This window comes from Perissodus microlepis, chromosome 19 (assembly GCF_051167445.1).
Source record: "Perissodus microlepis isolate ML-2025 ecotype Zambia chromosome 19, ASM5116744v1, whole genome shotgun sequence".
NCBI lineage: Eukaryota > Metazoa > Chordata > Actinopteri > Cichliformes > Cichlidae > Perissodus > Perissodus microlepis.
Window position 1 is genome coordinate 21,120,442 of NC_140479.1, and position 18,526 is coordinate 21,138,967.

Here is an 18,526-nt window from a genome sequence, read left to right on the forward strand (position 1 = left end):
TTAGCCCTCGTCAAAGGCTCCAGTACATAGCGCGTGACAGAGGCCGTCAGCGCTGGAAGGTAATGCTCATTCCTCATAAGCCAGCTTCTCACCTTTTGGATGGGTGAGGTTTTCCTGCTTTCATGAAGGACCAGCAAGAAATAGAACAGATACACAGAACACATACTGGCAGGCTGCCTCTCTCTCTCTCTCTCTCTCTCTCACACACACACACACTCACACACACACACACACACACACACACAGCCAGGCGGGGGGAATAGAGAAACTGACTGCAGCACTATCATTACCCCAGCCTACCCATCAGCTCTCCTGAGATGAGTGGGTGTGCTTACAAGATCACCCCAATTTCACAGTTGTGAAGAGTGCCACCCCTACTGCCCACATTCGCTTCTCTCTTTTTTCCCCTCCACTATGCCAGACCTGTTGGACTCCTTTTCATGTCTTTGCAAAGTGGGCAGGTATAATCTCAGTTTCCTTCCACTTCTTAGTGCCAACATAGAAAATCTGTGGCTTTTCTCGCTTCTCTCCCCTGAATTATCTTTCCATCTCTTCTTCTTTCACCCCGTCTTTTGTCTCCCCGCTCTCTCGTTTTCTGCTCCCTTTCATTCTCAACCCCGTTTTCTCTCTCTGCCTGGTAATTCCGTGACTCTGTGACTCCCCCTTATTGTCAGATATCAAACAGTGCGGCTTTGTGGATTACCATGAGAAGCTGATAATGACATGATAGAGGCGTGATATTTCAAACAAAATTGAGTGTCAATTGCCTGCATCGTCTAGGCAACACAAGTGTCTGCTCTGCGGCAGCCAGACAGGAAATAAGGCCAATCTATTTCCTTTGCTTCATATCAAACCTCTCTCCTCTCCCTCTTTTATAAGACTGTAATGGGTTCAGCTCAAAGAGAAGAAGAGAGGGGGCCTGCCAAGAGCAACAGTTACATTCTCTCTCTCTCTCTCTCTCTCTCTAACACACACACACACACACACACACACACACACACACACACACACACACACACATAATTGGATGCACGCATGTGAGCATGCATGTACATGTATTCTCACATTTGCAGACAGCTTGCACTCCTGAATATAAAAATGTATTAGAAGGCATTAAAAATAAAAGGTGCCCTCATCTTACCACCCCGTTCCCAAACATATGTATACATTCATATTCTCCCCCTGCTCTTGAAGTTTTTACTCATGCTGGTGTGCTACTAACCATGAATTTAGGGCAGTGAAAATGCACTGCAGTTTGAGCAATTAAAAAGTGACACCTAAACCTAGTGGATCGACCAGTGAGATTCTCTAATGCCTGGCTTTAGGTGCCGCTGCACTTGAGAGTCTTTCAGAACCAGACTACTGCAGAGTACAGGATTCAGTCTGTGTGTGTATGTTTGGGAAGGGATTCTCCCTCCCTCTGGGGTGTCATCATCTTCTCATCACTGGGTCTCTGGCGTGTGACTGAGTGTTTCCATTGAGCACGTTTCCATGATGTGTCTGAGCGAGCGAGTTTGCGTCTAGCACATATTAGTGACCGCGAGAGAGTCACTGGTTAAATGTTGTCAGCTTGCCTCTCACTTCCCTATTGAATAATTAATCTGAGTTTCAATTGCACATAATCGCTTTGAAATACACACGAGTGAACTCACAGGCACACAAACACACATGCGCCGGCACAGTCAGAAGCAGAGTTTAGGGCTAAAAAGTCCAGCAGCAGGCTAGTGATATAAATAGCTGTTGTTTGTGGAAGGGACTGCTGGCAGAAGCAGCAGTGACACTGTGGAGCAGACCACAGGGACTCTGATGTGCTTGGTGGCCCGAAGCGAGCCCTCTGCCTCTCAGATCAGCTCTACCACCAACTGTGTAAAAGCTTTGACTGGCCTCCTTCATATGTGACAGCCTTAAACAAATACAACAAAGCCACATTCAATTAAGCCTACACTGCAGAAGATCCTTAAAGGTCCTTAAACTTAAGCCTCTGAACTGTCATGTGGGATGTTTTTATATGACACGTCTAGTAAAAGCCCCAAAATACAGAAAACTCAATTCTCAGCCATCCGTGTTCTTTAGATTTCAACAATCCAAATACATTATAAAGAATGTATCTCATACAATATAACAAGAGGATGATAAAGCAGGCATATCTTGGGTGCTTGACACCCTCTACTACCAGACTGACACCCCATTCCACCTCACGTGCTCACAGAGAGTCCCAATTGAAACATCATCACCAGTAATGGGAGGAATAAATATTCATAAGGGTGGGACTAGAGAAACCCAAGATTAGGGTAATATACTCTTCATTGTTCTTTCCCTTTCCTTTTGCCAGCGCTTCCTCTATATCTCTGTATCTTGTTATGCATGTTATGGTGTTGGATAATCTTGGCTAATTCCTCAAGCTACCTCTGATAACTTCATCAAAGTGTGTCTGTTTCTGTTTGCTTGCAGAGAACGTGGCAGCATGCTACTCTGTTTATTTCTCACCTCTCCCAAATTGCAAATTAGCAGGTTTGATATGTGCAGGAGTTTGGGCCACGCTCCAATTAAGATTGGATTGTTTTTGTGAAGAGGCCCTCCCTCTCTCCCCCTCCTGCTCTCCCTTCCCTTTTCTGCTTGGCACCAGGTCTACTGATATCTCATCCATAACAGGTCTGAACTGGGGCAGAGCATGGCTTAAACCAACAAAGGACTATATTGATTTATAGGGCCTCCCGTGATGGGCTTATTGGCCTACACCTCAAAGCCACAGAGGGCACAGGGCCATGAATCACAGCTTCAGAAAATACACAAGCGCACAACAGGTAAGAATATTACACTGCAGTGTTGCTAACAATGTGATTACAACTCTCTCCCGTTTTCTGTCCCGACCACATTTACTTTCATCACGTCTTAAAGGACGGAGTGGGTGGTAATTGGAGCTTATTTTGAATATGGCACCACAGAAACAAAGCAAAGACAGACAAACATGCCTATTTACATCGTGTTACCGTGCACCCAAACACAAGGACAGAGGGAATTGCAAATTGTGTAAGGAGGAGGTAAAGGAAAACAGAGAGTAACAGAAAGAGTGAGAGAATGAACGTGCCTGGACAGAGAGAAAATACCTTGGTAAGGTTCAGGGAGTTTAAAGAGCTCAGCCAAAGAAGGAGCTCCTGTCCTCTCTGGCTCCAACACACACGAACACACACATACACACACATATACCCTCAAGGCCATTCTGTTACACCTGGTCACCTTTATCCCTTTTAGTCCTCTACACCCCACCCCTGCTTTTGAACACACACACCAATGCACAAAAACACATACATAACATCCATTCTCCTAATTCACATCACCACCAAGGCACACATAGCAGCACCCTGTGGCTAACACACAGCTCCGCTGGCTATCTCCCTCAGCAGATAAAACTAATTATTCCAAATCTACTCTGTCAGGTTGTCTGATCCTCTGGGGCCTCAGTTTAATTCTCTCTCTCCCTCTGTCTGTCTCTCTCCCTGTGTGTCATTGGTTCGCTCTCAGTCATAAGCCACAAAAAGACCAAGAATCTGCACCAGATGACCTCCCAAGTAAAAACATAAACAGAGCGACTAGCCATAAAAACACATATAGCATCACAACAGCTGAAGTGCATGACTTTCTTTGTGAAACCAGACTATTCAACATAACTGCCAAAATTTAAGTTAGATTTAAAAAAAAATGCACAACACAATAAAAATCGGGGATCGAGCCTTGCGCTCTGAGCAACTTTGAAAAATCACAATTATTGCATGACATCATCCAGCATACAATCCAAGGGACTTATGCACCTATTCAAATGCTTAGTCCCTCTGCTGGCACTTGATGTTGGCACCCATGTCAGGCTTTAGAGCTAAATAACAGGCCAATATGCCAGGCTTTCCAGCAGCACACCCTGAAAGCCTGTGGAGAAACTATTCGTCCCAATGAGCTCTAAAGGCAAATGGAAGCTCATAAACAGAGACTCGACTGTATAGACTTTGCATTTTATCTTTCAGCAGTTTCCCCCTTTTATGAGCCAGGGATCTCTATAACAGGGGGGAGAAAGGGAGGGATAAGCAGGATGAGAGGATGGCAGAAAGAGTGAGAGAGAGAAAGGATGACAGTAAGGGTGCAAAGAAAGAAGATGATGGCAGAAAGAGAAGAAGAATAAGAATGAGGTAGAGGTTGGGAGAATGAGATAGAGGAGTGCTGGGGTCACAAATCTTGCTGCTATTCTAGTACGTGACATCTTCGCTCGTTTGCGGCTGCTCATTAACAAACAATACTGCTGTGAAATTGGTTTAATGACAAAGTAATAAAATTGCTATTCTGCTCACAGATGGCCTCAGGCGCAGGGAGATTCTAGCAGGCTTACTGTGGCTGCCCGTGTGCATTAAGCTACTTGTTCATGAAAACAGCATCCTACACTTTCTTTCTCACTATCATCAACCCTTTTTTTCTTTTTAAGTTCTTTCTCTTCTTACAAATGAAATAAATTAACCTACTTTCCTGCCTTGTTTTCTCCTTGAATTCTCCCTCTCCCACACTCTCACCCTCTTTCTCTCTCTCTAGCGGATTCTCTTCCTCGCTCTTTCTCTCTCTCTTTCTCCTGATCTCTCCCCAGTTCTCACCCCTAGTACAGAAATTACCATCTTAAAATAAAAAAGGGGGCCTGCCCACGCAAACGCAGCTCGACTTCATTTCAAAAGCAGAGCCCTTGTTATTAAACGACCCACCAATAAAAACCAAGCCGTTGAGGAATAAAAGAGCCAAAAGGAGCAGAGAAGTACAAAGACCTCCCTCCTCCCATCTCTCTCTAATGCTTTCTCTGTAATGCCTCTTTTAGCTCTTTGCCGCTCTATCTTGCCTGGTCTGGCTTCGTTCTTCTTGCATGCCGTCTGCGCTTTGGAGAATCTTGAGCTTGCAATGGGAAAACAAGTTAAAAAAGGCATTCGTTTTTGTGCACGATCAGCCAACATTGCCAGTTTTTGTTAAAGTACCACCTGTTTTCCATAACTCATACAGAGGTGGGCACTGGGTTGCTCCATAGCCTCGTTGGGTGTCCATACCATGCTACGAGTCAGTGTGCCCCCAGTGCCTGATAAAAATGTTAGTGAGCCCTGTTAATCACAGTGAGAATTTCAGCAGGGCTAATGTACTCACATATACTGTGAGAGCACGGTGGCACACATTAGTGTCAGCTGTTTAAGACTCCCATGGCTTAAACTGTGAGTAAAGCATGTGTCTAGATTGTGCAGTTAACAGATATTTGGATCTGTAACAACCGCTGAACAAAATGAAAAAGAAAATGAAACCTGCTACCAAAAAAGAGCCCGTTCTGCTCTAATCTTGCCAATAGTGAGAATATGTTTTTCTAAATGTGTTTCTTCCTCCAAAACAGATGAAACAGGATTATTATTACAGCATCAAGAAAGCAGCCAGATCAAATGAACTTAGCGGGTAGAGGGTGTTGGTAGGGGGGATGGCACTTGGGATCCGACAACAGAGTCAATTCTGCTAATTAACTGCCAATTAGCGGTCCCTAAATGAGAGGGATCATGATGCCTGTGTTGGCAGCACCCCGATAGTCTCTCTTTTTAGTTAGACACACATATACACTCATGCTTGCACACACAGATACACCAGAGAGAAACACACACACACGCAGCCACAACCTCTCCACACTCTGGCTGTATATTTAGAAAGCCAGGGGCATGAGATGGCCACTGCTGGGAGTCCCTGGTTGCAGCCAAAAAAAGGCATGACATTTCCATCTGGGTCAAAGTTAGACAGATAACCAGCAACTTCAGTCAACTAGCCCACCAATGTTGTAGAAAAGAAGAGATAGAAAAGTAGGGAGTGGGCAGTGAGCAGAGTATGGGGTGGGGGTTGGGGGGACCTCAAAAGCCTCTGTGTGAGATTCATGAGACGTAAATACTTATAAAGAATGTGGAAAAACAGGCGGCTAGGCCAGTTTCATAACTTTATGTTACATTTGGAAAATATTAGTTATTATTTTGCATTTCATAATGGGCGTCGCTGCCAAACCAGAGAATCATAAAATCGTAAAAAATCGTAAAAGGCAGTGTTCCTAAGTGTCTCTTTGGCCCGAGAAAGGGGGATGGAAAATGCTTTCTAAGTGGAGGAACAAATTTGCTTTTGCCTTTCCTCTTTGGTGTTTTCAGACACCACAAACAAATGTTAACATTTTGCACATGAACCTTCAGTGCAGCCACTTTGTATCGCCGCCGAGTGATTTAAAGTCTGTAAAATCTAGAGGTGATCCAGGATGAGTTGATCTGAATGGGAATGGGGAACCTGCTGTGAAGAGAGCTACAGATCAGTCAGTTTAGAGCCATCTAAATTCAGTTTATCTGCATGCTGTGCCACAGCAGAGCACAATCGGGGGTCATAATCGGGATTCTATATAGATAGGCTAAAGTTCAAAAGGCATATGATTGTAATGACTTTTGATTTTTTATTTGCTTATTTATTTAATGTATTTTTTATTTTATTTGTGGCATTCTTTCAAGATCCTGTTTCAGTCCTGTTTAGCTTATTTCCCCAGTGCACCTGCCTGCTCAGTTACTCGACATATGAATGACATTGGTCGCACATAACGCAGTTTGCTAGCTTAGTCAGAGCACATCCTTCTGTTCTTAAAACAGAGTAATTAAACATATTATTGCTAATACAGTACATGTACAGTTATATGTTGGCGACGGTTCAAGGTCAAAAAAAAAAGAGAGAGAAAACAATCGGTGCACCACACTCCACACTGAACTGCCACAGAGATTGAGCCTATTTCATCTCCTCAGTGGGCACAGGCTGCTTGGCGCCGTTGTCTGGCGGATATCCTTCCCTTATCATGTGACCTGTGCTCCGACAGGGGGCAAAGGTTGGCTGCGATCCGCCTCTGTGTCTTAATAACTCACTCATTGTATTCCTTTCTGCCGCTAATTGGAGCCTCCCTCACTGTGTGTGTGTTTGTGTGTCTGTGCATGTAGTCCCCCCTGGGCTGTAGAGAGGAGGCAGACAAGTAAAAATAGAGTGTGGCTTAGTGCCCTCTTTATTGTTATTAGTGGTCCAGTGGCACAGCAGTCAGTTATCATCGATGCCAACAAATGACATATTCGCTCTCTGATATGTTCTGCACCCCCACCCCCACCCGACTGCAACCCAACCCCCCCCCACTCAGCCATGGAAATGACCAACTGGCTGCCTGCGAGATGAGGGAATAATGACGGGCCGATTTCCTTCCTTTTTTTAGATGCCATTTCTTTCAGTCATCTGTCATCGGCGTCATCTCTCAGGCCCATGTAATAACCCTGTGTGCGTAGTTACATGCCGCCTGTGTGAGCGCGCGCGTACCCGTTGCTGCTGTGGTAAATAACGGCAGGATAGTCGGTGTGTGTGTGTGTTTATGGCAGAGAGCGAGGGCACATCGTGCTGGGTGTGATGCTGAGACATGAAAGGATTCGGTCAGGCTCCATTTAGTTCAGAATGATAGCAGGACACTGGGAGCTGCTGAGGAAGGCAAATCTGCCGCCAGACACTGTAAACTCTAAATGCTTCTTTAGCTTATGAACACCTGTCTGCCATTTCACCTACTTCGCTATCCCAGAATGCCATGTGTGACATGGCCCTCACCTTTTCCTGCAATCTTAAACAAATGCAATTACATATCAGACCACTCCCACGTTCTCTTAGCATGACGCCTGCTGTCTCAAATGTAAGCAGGGCAAACAAAACCCCACACTATCTAATGGTCAACTAATGGTGTCCTGACACACTGTATACTCATACACATCTCTGAAGTTCCCATTAGTAATAATGCACATACAAACACACCTTTGAACGCAGGGGAAACTATTAACAGGATAATCAAGTCTTTCCTCTCATAAGCTCAACACCAGAGCAATGAGATTGTGGACTTTAACCCTTTCCTTTGCCCTTATTAACATCAAACAGCTGATGGCGTGTGGGCTACAAACAGGTGAGGCTGTTTTCTAATTATATATTCTAGAGTTAGACTCTGCCGGAGTATCAGAGTGTGGCGCTGAGACAAAAGGGTTTAAACCAGTTGAGTTTTGCTTTCTGCCTGCACAGGTGAGCTCCAGGTAAATGTAAAGCTAGGTGTCATTTGGAGGGGATGGTGCTGGGAGGTTTGATGGGGCAAAAGGGGAGAGAGTGAGATGCACTGTCTATTGACTATCACACAGTGCACCGTTGTGCCCTCGCTGGGCTGCGATTGTGCCGGCGGACAAAGCCCTGATTCAGCACATCCTTTCCCCGAGGGAGAGCTCTGGAAACCGAAGACGGCGGCCATCCCCTCCCTATTCCCCCCAATCATCCTTTGCTTCTTTTTCCCCCTGTCTGTCGCTATCTCTCTCTCTCTCCCTCTCTCTGGTCAGTAACATGGCAGTAACCATGCATCAAAGGGAATAACAGAACAATGCAAGGGACCAGCCAGGAATTTGAGGGGTTTTTTTTGAAACAGGAATTTCATATGGCTAAGTTCTGTCATATCTGGGGTGAATGATCTGAGCAGCCACTGGACCAAATATCAAAGGGAAAAACAAAAAGGTCAGACATTTAACTATAACTCGCTACCTAGCCTGGATAGTAAAAAGTGGAAAACTTCTGCACCCTCTTCTCACCTTTCCCTTACTGTAACATAGCCAGTAACGTGGCAGAGTCACCCAGGCCTCCCGACATCAGCCGGGATGCACCACAGATACACTAATGGACTCCAAGCCTCTTCAGTAACTGGTATGTATTTTATAAGAGGCCTGGTGTAAAGTTAATACAGCTCTGTGATCATCTGTGATTATGCATCTGTGTGCGTATGCTCAAGGATGTTACACAGTGCAAGATGCTTTCAGACCAAATGGATGGCTTGAATTTCATGGCCAATGAGAAGGCAGGGACTCGTCTCAGATCTATCTCTGTCTATGTCTCTGTCTATTTCTCTCTCCTCCCAGGTTAGCAGAGTATTTCTGCATTAATCACCATGACACAGGCAAGGCAACTCAATTTTCTGCTCCTGTAGGTAAGGTGCATGGCGTCCCGAAACGGTGGCACGAGGCATGAAACAGGCAAGCGGGGGCTAATCTTTGGTTACTAGTGTAATTGAAATGCTATCCACACTGTAGGGTGCATTAAAGTCTGATAACACCGGTTCCTGTGGCCAATTTAAGTAGCTTGACTTCCCCTGGCTAGAAGGGAATAAAGCAAAGGGTGAGAAAGAAGGGGAGAGAAAGAGAGAGGGAGCGAGAGAGAGAGAGAGAAACGAAGGAGACAGAGTATGTCAGATAGTGGGGGGGAGCACGAGGGAGGGGGCTGATAGATAAGGCCGACAAACCAGGCTAATTCTCCAGGCATGTTTCTCATTGTGATCCAGGAAAAATGAGAAAAAAAATGAATCACAGAACCAAAAAATCAATTGACCCTCGGGTGGCTTGTCAGGCTGCGAGTCTGATAAACCTAAAAGCTTCGTTAATGTCAGCCTGCCTGTACCCAACAGATAGAGCACTTTGTAAATGAACCCGCTTTGATAAATATATTAAGGAAAGCTGTGAATAAAAGGCACAGACTTGTCATTTGTAAATAGAACCCCCGCTACATGGAATTAGAATGATAAAATGGGGTTCCATATAATTAAGTTTGTGTAAGACCTGAAATCCGTGCAAATACCTTCCCGGAATTTTGAAAGGAAGCTGTCAGTTCAATTAATCTGAACATCACCCTGAGAATGTACTGAACAAAATTAAGCTGCAGATAAAACCTGGGCTAGTATTTTGATAAGTAATTCCTGTATCATTTCTTTGCTTCTGTGATCATTTTATTTAATCCACCACCCCCAGTTATGTGCTAAGCCATCTACAAAGGCCCTGCTGGCCAGGCCACCAAAACCTTAATCCACCATATAGCTGGTGTAAAATGGGGAGGGGGTGGAAAGGCAGTTTTGCCTTTTGTGGGGGCACCAGTGGCGGTGGTAGGTATGGTTTTGGATGAAGGGGTGGGGTGGGTGTGGGGGCTGTAGGGGTAGCTTATGATCAGCGCCTGTCTCCCTTAAATATATCCCAGTGAATACATGTGCATCAAACCACAAAGACCACTGACTTAGCCGCGGAACACTTTACAGATAACACCGGAACATCCTGGTAGCTTACATATAATAATGTTACAAAGGTTGTCTGTGTGTATGTCTATGTGTGAACCTCTGCATGTGTCTGTACGCGATGGGGAGGGATGTACATAAACGGTTTTCACACTTTAGGAGCATTAGCCGTCTTGGCTGATGGGGAGAGGGAGGCGAAGGCTTTTGAAAATAAAAGGCAGAGCGATGCTGGTGGTGGAGATAGGGCAAGCGGAAATCTTGACTCACCAGTTGTTTACTTGCAAGATGGTGAGGCCCGTGTCTTGGGCTAGCTGCTTCTTCTGCTCTTCAGAAGGGTATGGGTGCTGCAGGAGCAAGCAGAGAGAGAGAGAAACAAACACATACATGAGCCTCTTTGACATACAGATTAGCATAAATATCCATGCATGTAAGCACTCGTATAGCGAAGCGTTGGAAAACGAACACGTGCTTCGAGTCAAGTTCATGGCTGTTGCTTATTACTGTATCTATTCAATATGTTCCTGTGTTTGTTGCATTGTGTAACTTAAGACTGGACCTTCTCATGACCTCCACCCAATGCCGCCTCTTGCACATTATAGACATTCACACCATACACGTGTCCACACCCACGCATACACACACACACACACACACACACACACACACACACACACACACACACACACACACACACACGCACAGTTTAGTGCAAAACCTGTAGGAGCTGGCCAAACAAGTTTGTCAACACTGTCACCAGTGATAACCCCCATTCTTTATCCCCACCCTGCCTACACAAAAACAACATATAGCACACCTCCAGAAAGAAAAGACACTTATAACCATACACACTTTGACAAACATGACTTTCCAGTAGGCCTAAGCCATATATTGTGGTGTCTGAGAATCCTTTTATAACATACCAGCACAGCAACAGATTGAGTGGGTGAAGATTTGTGGAGAATACATTTATCTTTCCTTGAATGTCTGACATGTATCCCGGTGGTGGCTCTTTCATAGAGAGCAGCTGAAAAGAGACTAATGCTAAAAGAAGAGAATGCTGTGAAATGTGCTCCACAGATATGCCAAGATTTTTACCTGAAAATGTAATTCTCCAACAAGGTCTGCAATGATACTATTTGTGTCAGGTCCAATCTAGAGAACATTGGCTGATATAAATGGCAGACCTTGGGCTGCCTTGCTCCCCCTGGGCCTGCTATGAAGCATGACAAAACAACAGTGATCGCTGGTGACAGATGTCTTTAAGGGCCAGATTAGGAGTCGGGGCGCACGCAAACGAAACAAATGAGACACTATGTGTTTCATTCAGCCGCTGTAAACAGAAAGCATGCATGCACACAAGCACGTGCAAACAGAAATGCAAATAGACAGATGAAAATTATTCATAGACCTGACACCTACAAATCAAAACACACACACACAAATCCTTTTTGAGGTGATGTTTATAACTCCCCCTCCCCAAAAAAAGAAAAATACCTTAAATCTTCAAAACTTTAATTTGATTGTTTCAGTTCCTTTCCGGGTATATGCTCATTGAGCACATTTCACAGCTGGCAATGTATGCCCAGCTCGTGTTAATTGAATTGAATTTTAACTTGAAATGATAGCAGTTGCTCAAGAAGCATTTTCTCATTTACCGCTGTAATAATTTATATGAGAAGTCATATCAGCAGAGAAGGAGATTCCTCCTTTCAGGTAGCCCTGCCTGTTTAAATGTAGTCTGTTTTAATTAAAGAAGGGATGAAAAAATGGTTTGAGGAATGTGCACAATTAATAACAAACAAGGCGGAGATTGGACAAATAATGACTCCCGGCTGCAGAGGGGGATTAATCTGATTTGTACTTGTGTACTTAGTCCCTTTTAATATGCTAAAATCATTAACAAAGGAAAGATGATAATGCTTGCATAGAAATACATTTTTTGATTGCCAGGTGTTGACATTTCCTTGGCTACCGGAGACAGAGTTGCTAAGGTATTGTGTGTGTGTGTGTGTGTGTGTGTATGTGTATGCACATTTGCGTGTGTCTCTGTGTAAACATTTTCAAGAGAAGCCACAGGGTGCACAAGATACAAGCTCTAGTTTATATATATATATATATATATATATATATATATATATATATATATATATATATATATATATATATATATATATATATATATATATATATATATATATATACATATATATACATATTATATATATATATATATATCCTTTTTTTTAATCCATTTTTCCTTTTAAGTATACACTATATAAACCTCGAGTATGCAAATGCGCCCAAAAACCTACACAAGTAGAGAGCTGGCTAAAGATGATGTTGTATGGAAGTGTGGAGATAGGAGCAGCCTAAATTGGAAATGGGAGTGGGTCATTTACATTGTATTAAGGCTTCCTCAGCCTCTCAGCCCCAGACCCGGTCATCAATCGCCTACTGTCAGCCAGAGCGCGCTCTAGCCTGGTGATAAATACGCTGGCCAGCGGCACGGCTCGTCCAACAGCCACCACGTAATGAATGGTTTGAACAAACAAGAAAGATGTCTCATCAAGGAGAGTGGGGATGTTAAAGCCCCCCTCGCACACAAAACCCCTGAGTAAGGAGATTTACTCTGACCGCATAGACAAGAAAAAAAAAATCCTATTTCGTTCAGCTCATACCTCTTCCCCTCCTTACTTATACCTCCCTGTGTCAGATGATCACCCCCTGCAATCTTAATACTTGTAAGCATTCGCCCATATGCACTGCTGAGCGTACACACAGAGAAACAAATCTAAACGCAAACAGACTGCAACATACAAACAGCGTGAGTACATAATCAGTCTCTTCTCTTCATCTCTGCTCGGCATTCTTTGTCTTGCATTTGTTGCTGACCCTCCATGCCCGACATATGTGTGATTTTTTTATGAATTAGAATGCAAACCAGACCTGGCGACACACACACACACACACACACACACACACACACACACACACACACACACACACACACACACATACACACACAGACATGAGAAACAAGCTGACATGGTGGGCCTAGTGGTTACAAGTCTGGAGTAGCTGTTAAATTGGAGAATGGTTATTTAGACCTCAAAGTAATCTCTGATTGTTAACTGCCAAAAAAATACACACACACACACACATATATATATATATATATATATATATATATATATATATATATATATATATATATATATATATATATATATATATATATATATATATATATATGATAGATAGATAGATAGATAGATAGATAGATATGGCAAAATCTTGAATGCAAATTGATTGGAAAAAAAAAAAGTCCACTGTGTATCTTCCTGGAGATGTCCCTCTCTACCATCAGGGGACGTATGACATGAGTATTTAATGGAAGAAACACAAACACAGTGGAAGATCAAAGATGGTATTGATAACCTCCCCACTGGCTTTGGAACCACTCAATATGTTCAGTTACAAACACCACAGCCAATATCCTTAAGAAGATTGACCACAAAATGTAAAGCAGTCTATAAATAATTAGAGGCAGACATGAGCAGTTTCAATTTGTTGTCCCGGCAGCGCGAGTCTCGGATCGAAACAACCCCGTTAATTATTCTGAAACCTGTTAATGGAACAGGGCACATTATCCTGATGGGCACATGTTGTCTAGCTCCTGCAGTCTGACCTTAAAAAAAACCCCACTCAGACAAACATCAACACAAACACCGATGCATACGCAGGTGGACCACATTCTGTCTTTTCCTAAGAATTGAGCTGTGTCTGTACTTCTGTGTGTGTGTGTGTGTGTGTGTGTGTGTGTGTGTGTGTGTGTGTGTGTGTGTGTGTGTGTGTGTGTGTGTGTGTGACCGACTGCTGGCTAAATTACAGGGTTTGATGTGCTCTGTGCTCTCTGATAGTGCTGGATGTAATGGCCCCTGTGGTTGCTGAACATTACAAGCTGAGGTAGCTCTAGCATCTGCTGCGTACGGTCCTTGACCCCCCCCACCCCCACCACCACCACCACCACCCGCCTGAATCCAGTTTAGCAGCTTGGCATTTCATTGTATGCAATAACCACATCTACCGCTGGACCCGTCTTAACTTGACACCACACCTTTTGCACACCTATCTACTCATCCAACATCCAGTTTGTCATATATCACTTTTGTGCTCTCCTGACACCTATATGCACCCATCATCAAATCCCGCAGCCCGGTCATTATCCCGGCTGTTCCGTACAACCCCCACCACTTTTCGTGCTCTGCGGCTTCCACTCTTCCCCCCGAACCTGCAGCTCCTTGCATGAGCTGCAGTTGGACCCCATTGATGAATTACATCATCAGTGTGTGACATGAGTTATAGAGGCAGGTCACAAGGTTACAGTGGCTTGCAAACCAATTCCATGCTAATGACTCACAGGAAATCAAAGGCCATTGGCTGTTTACCCTCAGTGCAATGACAACACAAAGAATATACTCAGGATCAATGGGGTGATTTAGCTTAACCTCTTTTTGATTTTCATGGTAACTTTAATTAATTTTAAAAAAGCATTTGCTACACAGATACAGAACTTTTTCATGTGTTGGAGCCACTGGTGGACTTTATTGTGACTCTTCTGTATCTAAATTTACAGAAATATTGCATCTCAATATTTCCTTTCATATACGCCTTCCACACACTGATTGGAATCATATTTGTTTTTAATCAAAATGACTGGAAGATGATAATAATATTCACTGTCAGAAATAAACGCAATCAAATATAGGAATGACATTTTAATATGGATTCGGCATTGAGCTGGGGTAAGATTGGCACATTTTAAATATCAAGTTGGCGCTGTTAATAATGTTACAATTGGCTTCTTTGACAAATGACAATGAGATTGAATGCATATCAGCATTACTGAGAGATCAAACAGATATGACAAATAAATCCAGTTGGAGTTTTTGAATCCTCGCAAGTGTTTACTATGCACACAGCCTACGTAATGTTTGGCTTTTTAGTCGCAGGTTTCTGACAGGTTTTGTGATTTATATTGAAGAATACAGTTAATTACGTCCATCTGTAGACATCAAATGGACGGGCACATGACAATTAAAAAGAGAAGTGTGTTCTATTTCTGAGAAATCAACTTTTCAAATTTGTCTGAATAAATGCAAAACAAAAAAAAATTTGTGGTTGAATTTGGTAATAGTGAGTAGAAATTTGCAAGAAATTTGCAATTGGTAAATAATCCAGCTTTACTATTTAAAAGATCAGTTTTATTTATGTAACTGATTCTAAATAACTGTGATGTTTTTAATGGAATCTGAAGTAAGAATGGCAAACTTGGGTATACATATGTGGGACTTTTGAAAGTTAAAAAATGTTGTTGTCCTTCCCTACGTTCAAGCTCATCTCCAACTTTCTCTAATCTGTTCTCTCTTTCTCCCTGTCTTTGTGTGATTTGGGGGAAATGGAGGTGGGAGGCAGTTGAGGGTTATTTGGGTGTTTTCTTTATTTCACTGGGAACTACACTGCTTCCTGACAACAGTCTGAAAACAGGCAAGAATGCCACATGACTCAATGACTCAACCCTGCTGGTTTCCCTTTCTCTCTCGCTCTTGCTCTCACTCGACTACACACACAGGGATACTGCCAGCTTATAAACAGAACTCACATGACGCCAAACAACAAACCGCACGCACTGCATGCCAACCTCTGATAGCAACAAATAAAAGTACATCCATATCTACACCTCATACGATCTGCATTCAGAACATACCACTACACTTGTCTTGCTCTCGCTGCAAACTCCAAAGCTTCCACAGTAAGTATAAGGGCTCTCAGTGGACTGCCCTCTGACAGTAAAACAGTGATGATTGCAAATACAAGGTGGACTGGTGAGGCCTGCGGCATCTATTATAGAGCAAAAGGGCCCCCAGTCTGTCTGTCTGCCTCTCTGACTGGCTGGCTGGTTGGCAGTGTATCAGTACTACTACTGCTGTTGCTGCCACGGCCCCCCACAACAATCGCTGGCTGGGCTCCTGAAGCCAGCTCCTGGACCTCTGCCAGCAGCCTGTTTGCTCTACACCATTAATTTATGTTCACTGGAGACAGTGCAAGGTTGTAGAGAAGCTCTACGGCATAACTGCCCCGTTTGCCTGCCAAGCTCCAGCAAGAGTAAGAGCGGGTGCGGGGAGTCAGAAGGAGGGAGGAATGAATGGAAGAGAGGGTGAGGAAATAACCCTGGAGGATGTGAAAGATATAGGCATCTGATTGTACCAAGCTCCATGAGGCTAAATAGCAATCACTCCCACACAATCCCAATGCACCTCCAGACTTAGCGATCGACCAACAAAAAGAGCGCGATGTTTTAGGGTAACACCTCCAAATTCTATCATGCATAATGAAATGAAAGATATCATTTTATCCAATAGAGGAGATAAAAATGTTTTTAAAAAAAAAAAAAATTAAACCCTGCTCATTATGTACACAGAAATCAAAATGAAACTCCCAAATGAGTTTCTGTTGAGCTCAACCGCAAATCTATTAGTTGTTGCCAACAGTTATATCTACAAACTGCATGTGTGCTGTGTTGCAGACCCCGGTCCACTTGTGGCCCGGAGACATAACACAGAAATGCGCCTGTCTAATCGTCAGATTGAGATCATGGCTTATTTTTTCACCGCATGGCTGACCCTGTGCTTTCAAGAGGAGGAACGCGATCCTTCCATCCTTGCAGTGTGGGCCCTGGTTTTCTATCTCTCTCTTGTTTCCTTCAATCTCTCCTTCTCCCACTGTACTCTATAGGTCCCAACAGCAATACTTCTCTTGCTATACTCACTAACCCCTTTGCCCTCATCTCGTACCCTCTTTAGTTCACCTCATCGCTTCTCCTTTCCTCTCATCTCGTCTCGTCCCCCTTTTTCAAAGTTTCCGCTCAAGCTTTAAGCCAGGTCCTAGAGGGCAGGAATTTGGCCTGGTTTTTCAGTCCAGGCTGCTGGCTTTGTTGTGGTAACTGCCTGCTCAGGGGCACCCAGCTCTGTTCTGCTCTCCTTTCTAGCTTGCATGATGTCAACACACAGCCACGCTCACTACTTGCTCTCAAGAAATCTTTAAAACATGTTCTTGCAATGACTACAGCCGAGCCAAAGGATCATCCCACAGAGGGATTTGTTCCTATTAAAACTTTATTGGTATACATTTTCCAACCTTTGGTGGATTTCTAAAAAAATTATTCTTAGTAATGACTCTCCTGTTCCATTTTGTGCTATGATGTTGCTTGTTAGAATTGTGAAATGACTGGTGTTTTGCCTTTGCACGGTACTTTTCAAACCTATGAAGAGATCATTAGAGGTTTGCTGGGTTGGTCATAGCAGTCGATCCAGTCACTTTGCCTGCATGAGACAGCTCCATATTCGCACCACGCGTTATTGTTGCCAGTCACAAAGTCATGGCAACGTGATCTCTGAATAAACATCGGCACTGGTTTAGTAACACGCAGTGTGCACATGTTGCAAAGGAAGCAGCCGTTTTCTTGGGCTGAAACATGACATTTTTTTTAGAAGCTATGAGCAACTGATTTAAAAAGTAATTTGTAATCAATTAAAAATACATTGTATCAAAGTACATTTGAGACGAATGTATACTACAGGAATACAGAGTGTTGGAAACCATCCCATAGAAATGTCAGGAAAACAGGGGCTGGTGTCAAGACTGTAAAGCACTTACAACTAAGAGCTTGTTGGAAAAAGTACTTAATATTAACATACAGAGTCGCTCTAAGTTTACCCTCTTACTCTATTATGTTCCTTACACTTTGTTTAACTTCCTAAGTCAAAGTAAAGTGGGGCTGATCTTCAATTGAAATAGAAACAGATTCATTTGGTAAAATGGACAGATTGAGCTACAGAAAAAAAAAGGGGGGGGGGGGGTGTTCGCTCTTCAAATAGAAGCTTCTGAGAGTTTCCACTTGACGGATCTCCCTTTCACTGTGAATTAACTTAATGAGAATAAGTATTCAAATACACATCCAGCACCTCCTTTAGCTCTATCCCTCTCTCTTTCTACTCTCTCCCTCTGTTTCTTTAAGACTCCACATTCTCAAGAGAAAGGCCAGTGCGTTCTAATAGTAAGCCTCAGGACACAACAACGAGAGCACAACCACTTACAGAGGACAAACAAGAAACCCCCAGGGCCCACTGTGGAATGTCAAGCCAATTTGGAAGATATCATAGGACATTTGTAATGTCAATTTTTGTTTTCAGGTCAAGAATCAAAGGCAAACACGGTCGGTAACATTTGTCCATTACATTGCAGTCAGGAACAACCCCTCCCCTACCAAAAAACAGCTGCGGGGGACACTTCCTGTTTGCTAATGATGCTAAATGTGTTCAAGTCAACCATGTCAAATTTTCT

At 43.4% G+C, this 18,526-nt stretch overlaps 1 protein-coding gene across 5 annotated transcripts in view; it reads right to left on the reverse strand.

Annotated features, from left to right (window-relative positions):
* Nucleotides 1-18,526, reverse strand: part of meis2a (Meis homeobox 2a) — a 78,427-nt gene that overhangs the window by 14,093 nt on the left and 45,808 nt on the right. For all 5 annotated transcript variants that reach the window (XM_084915470.1, XM_084915467.1, XM_084915468.1 and 2 more), the window contains exon 10: nucleotides 10,391-10,467. In XM_084915470.1, coding sequence (XP_084771596.1) covers nucleotides 10,391-10,467 — 77 coding nt within the window. The remainder of the gene's footprint in view (nucleotides 1-10,390; nucleotides 10,468-18,526) is intronic.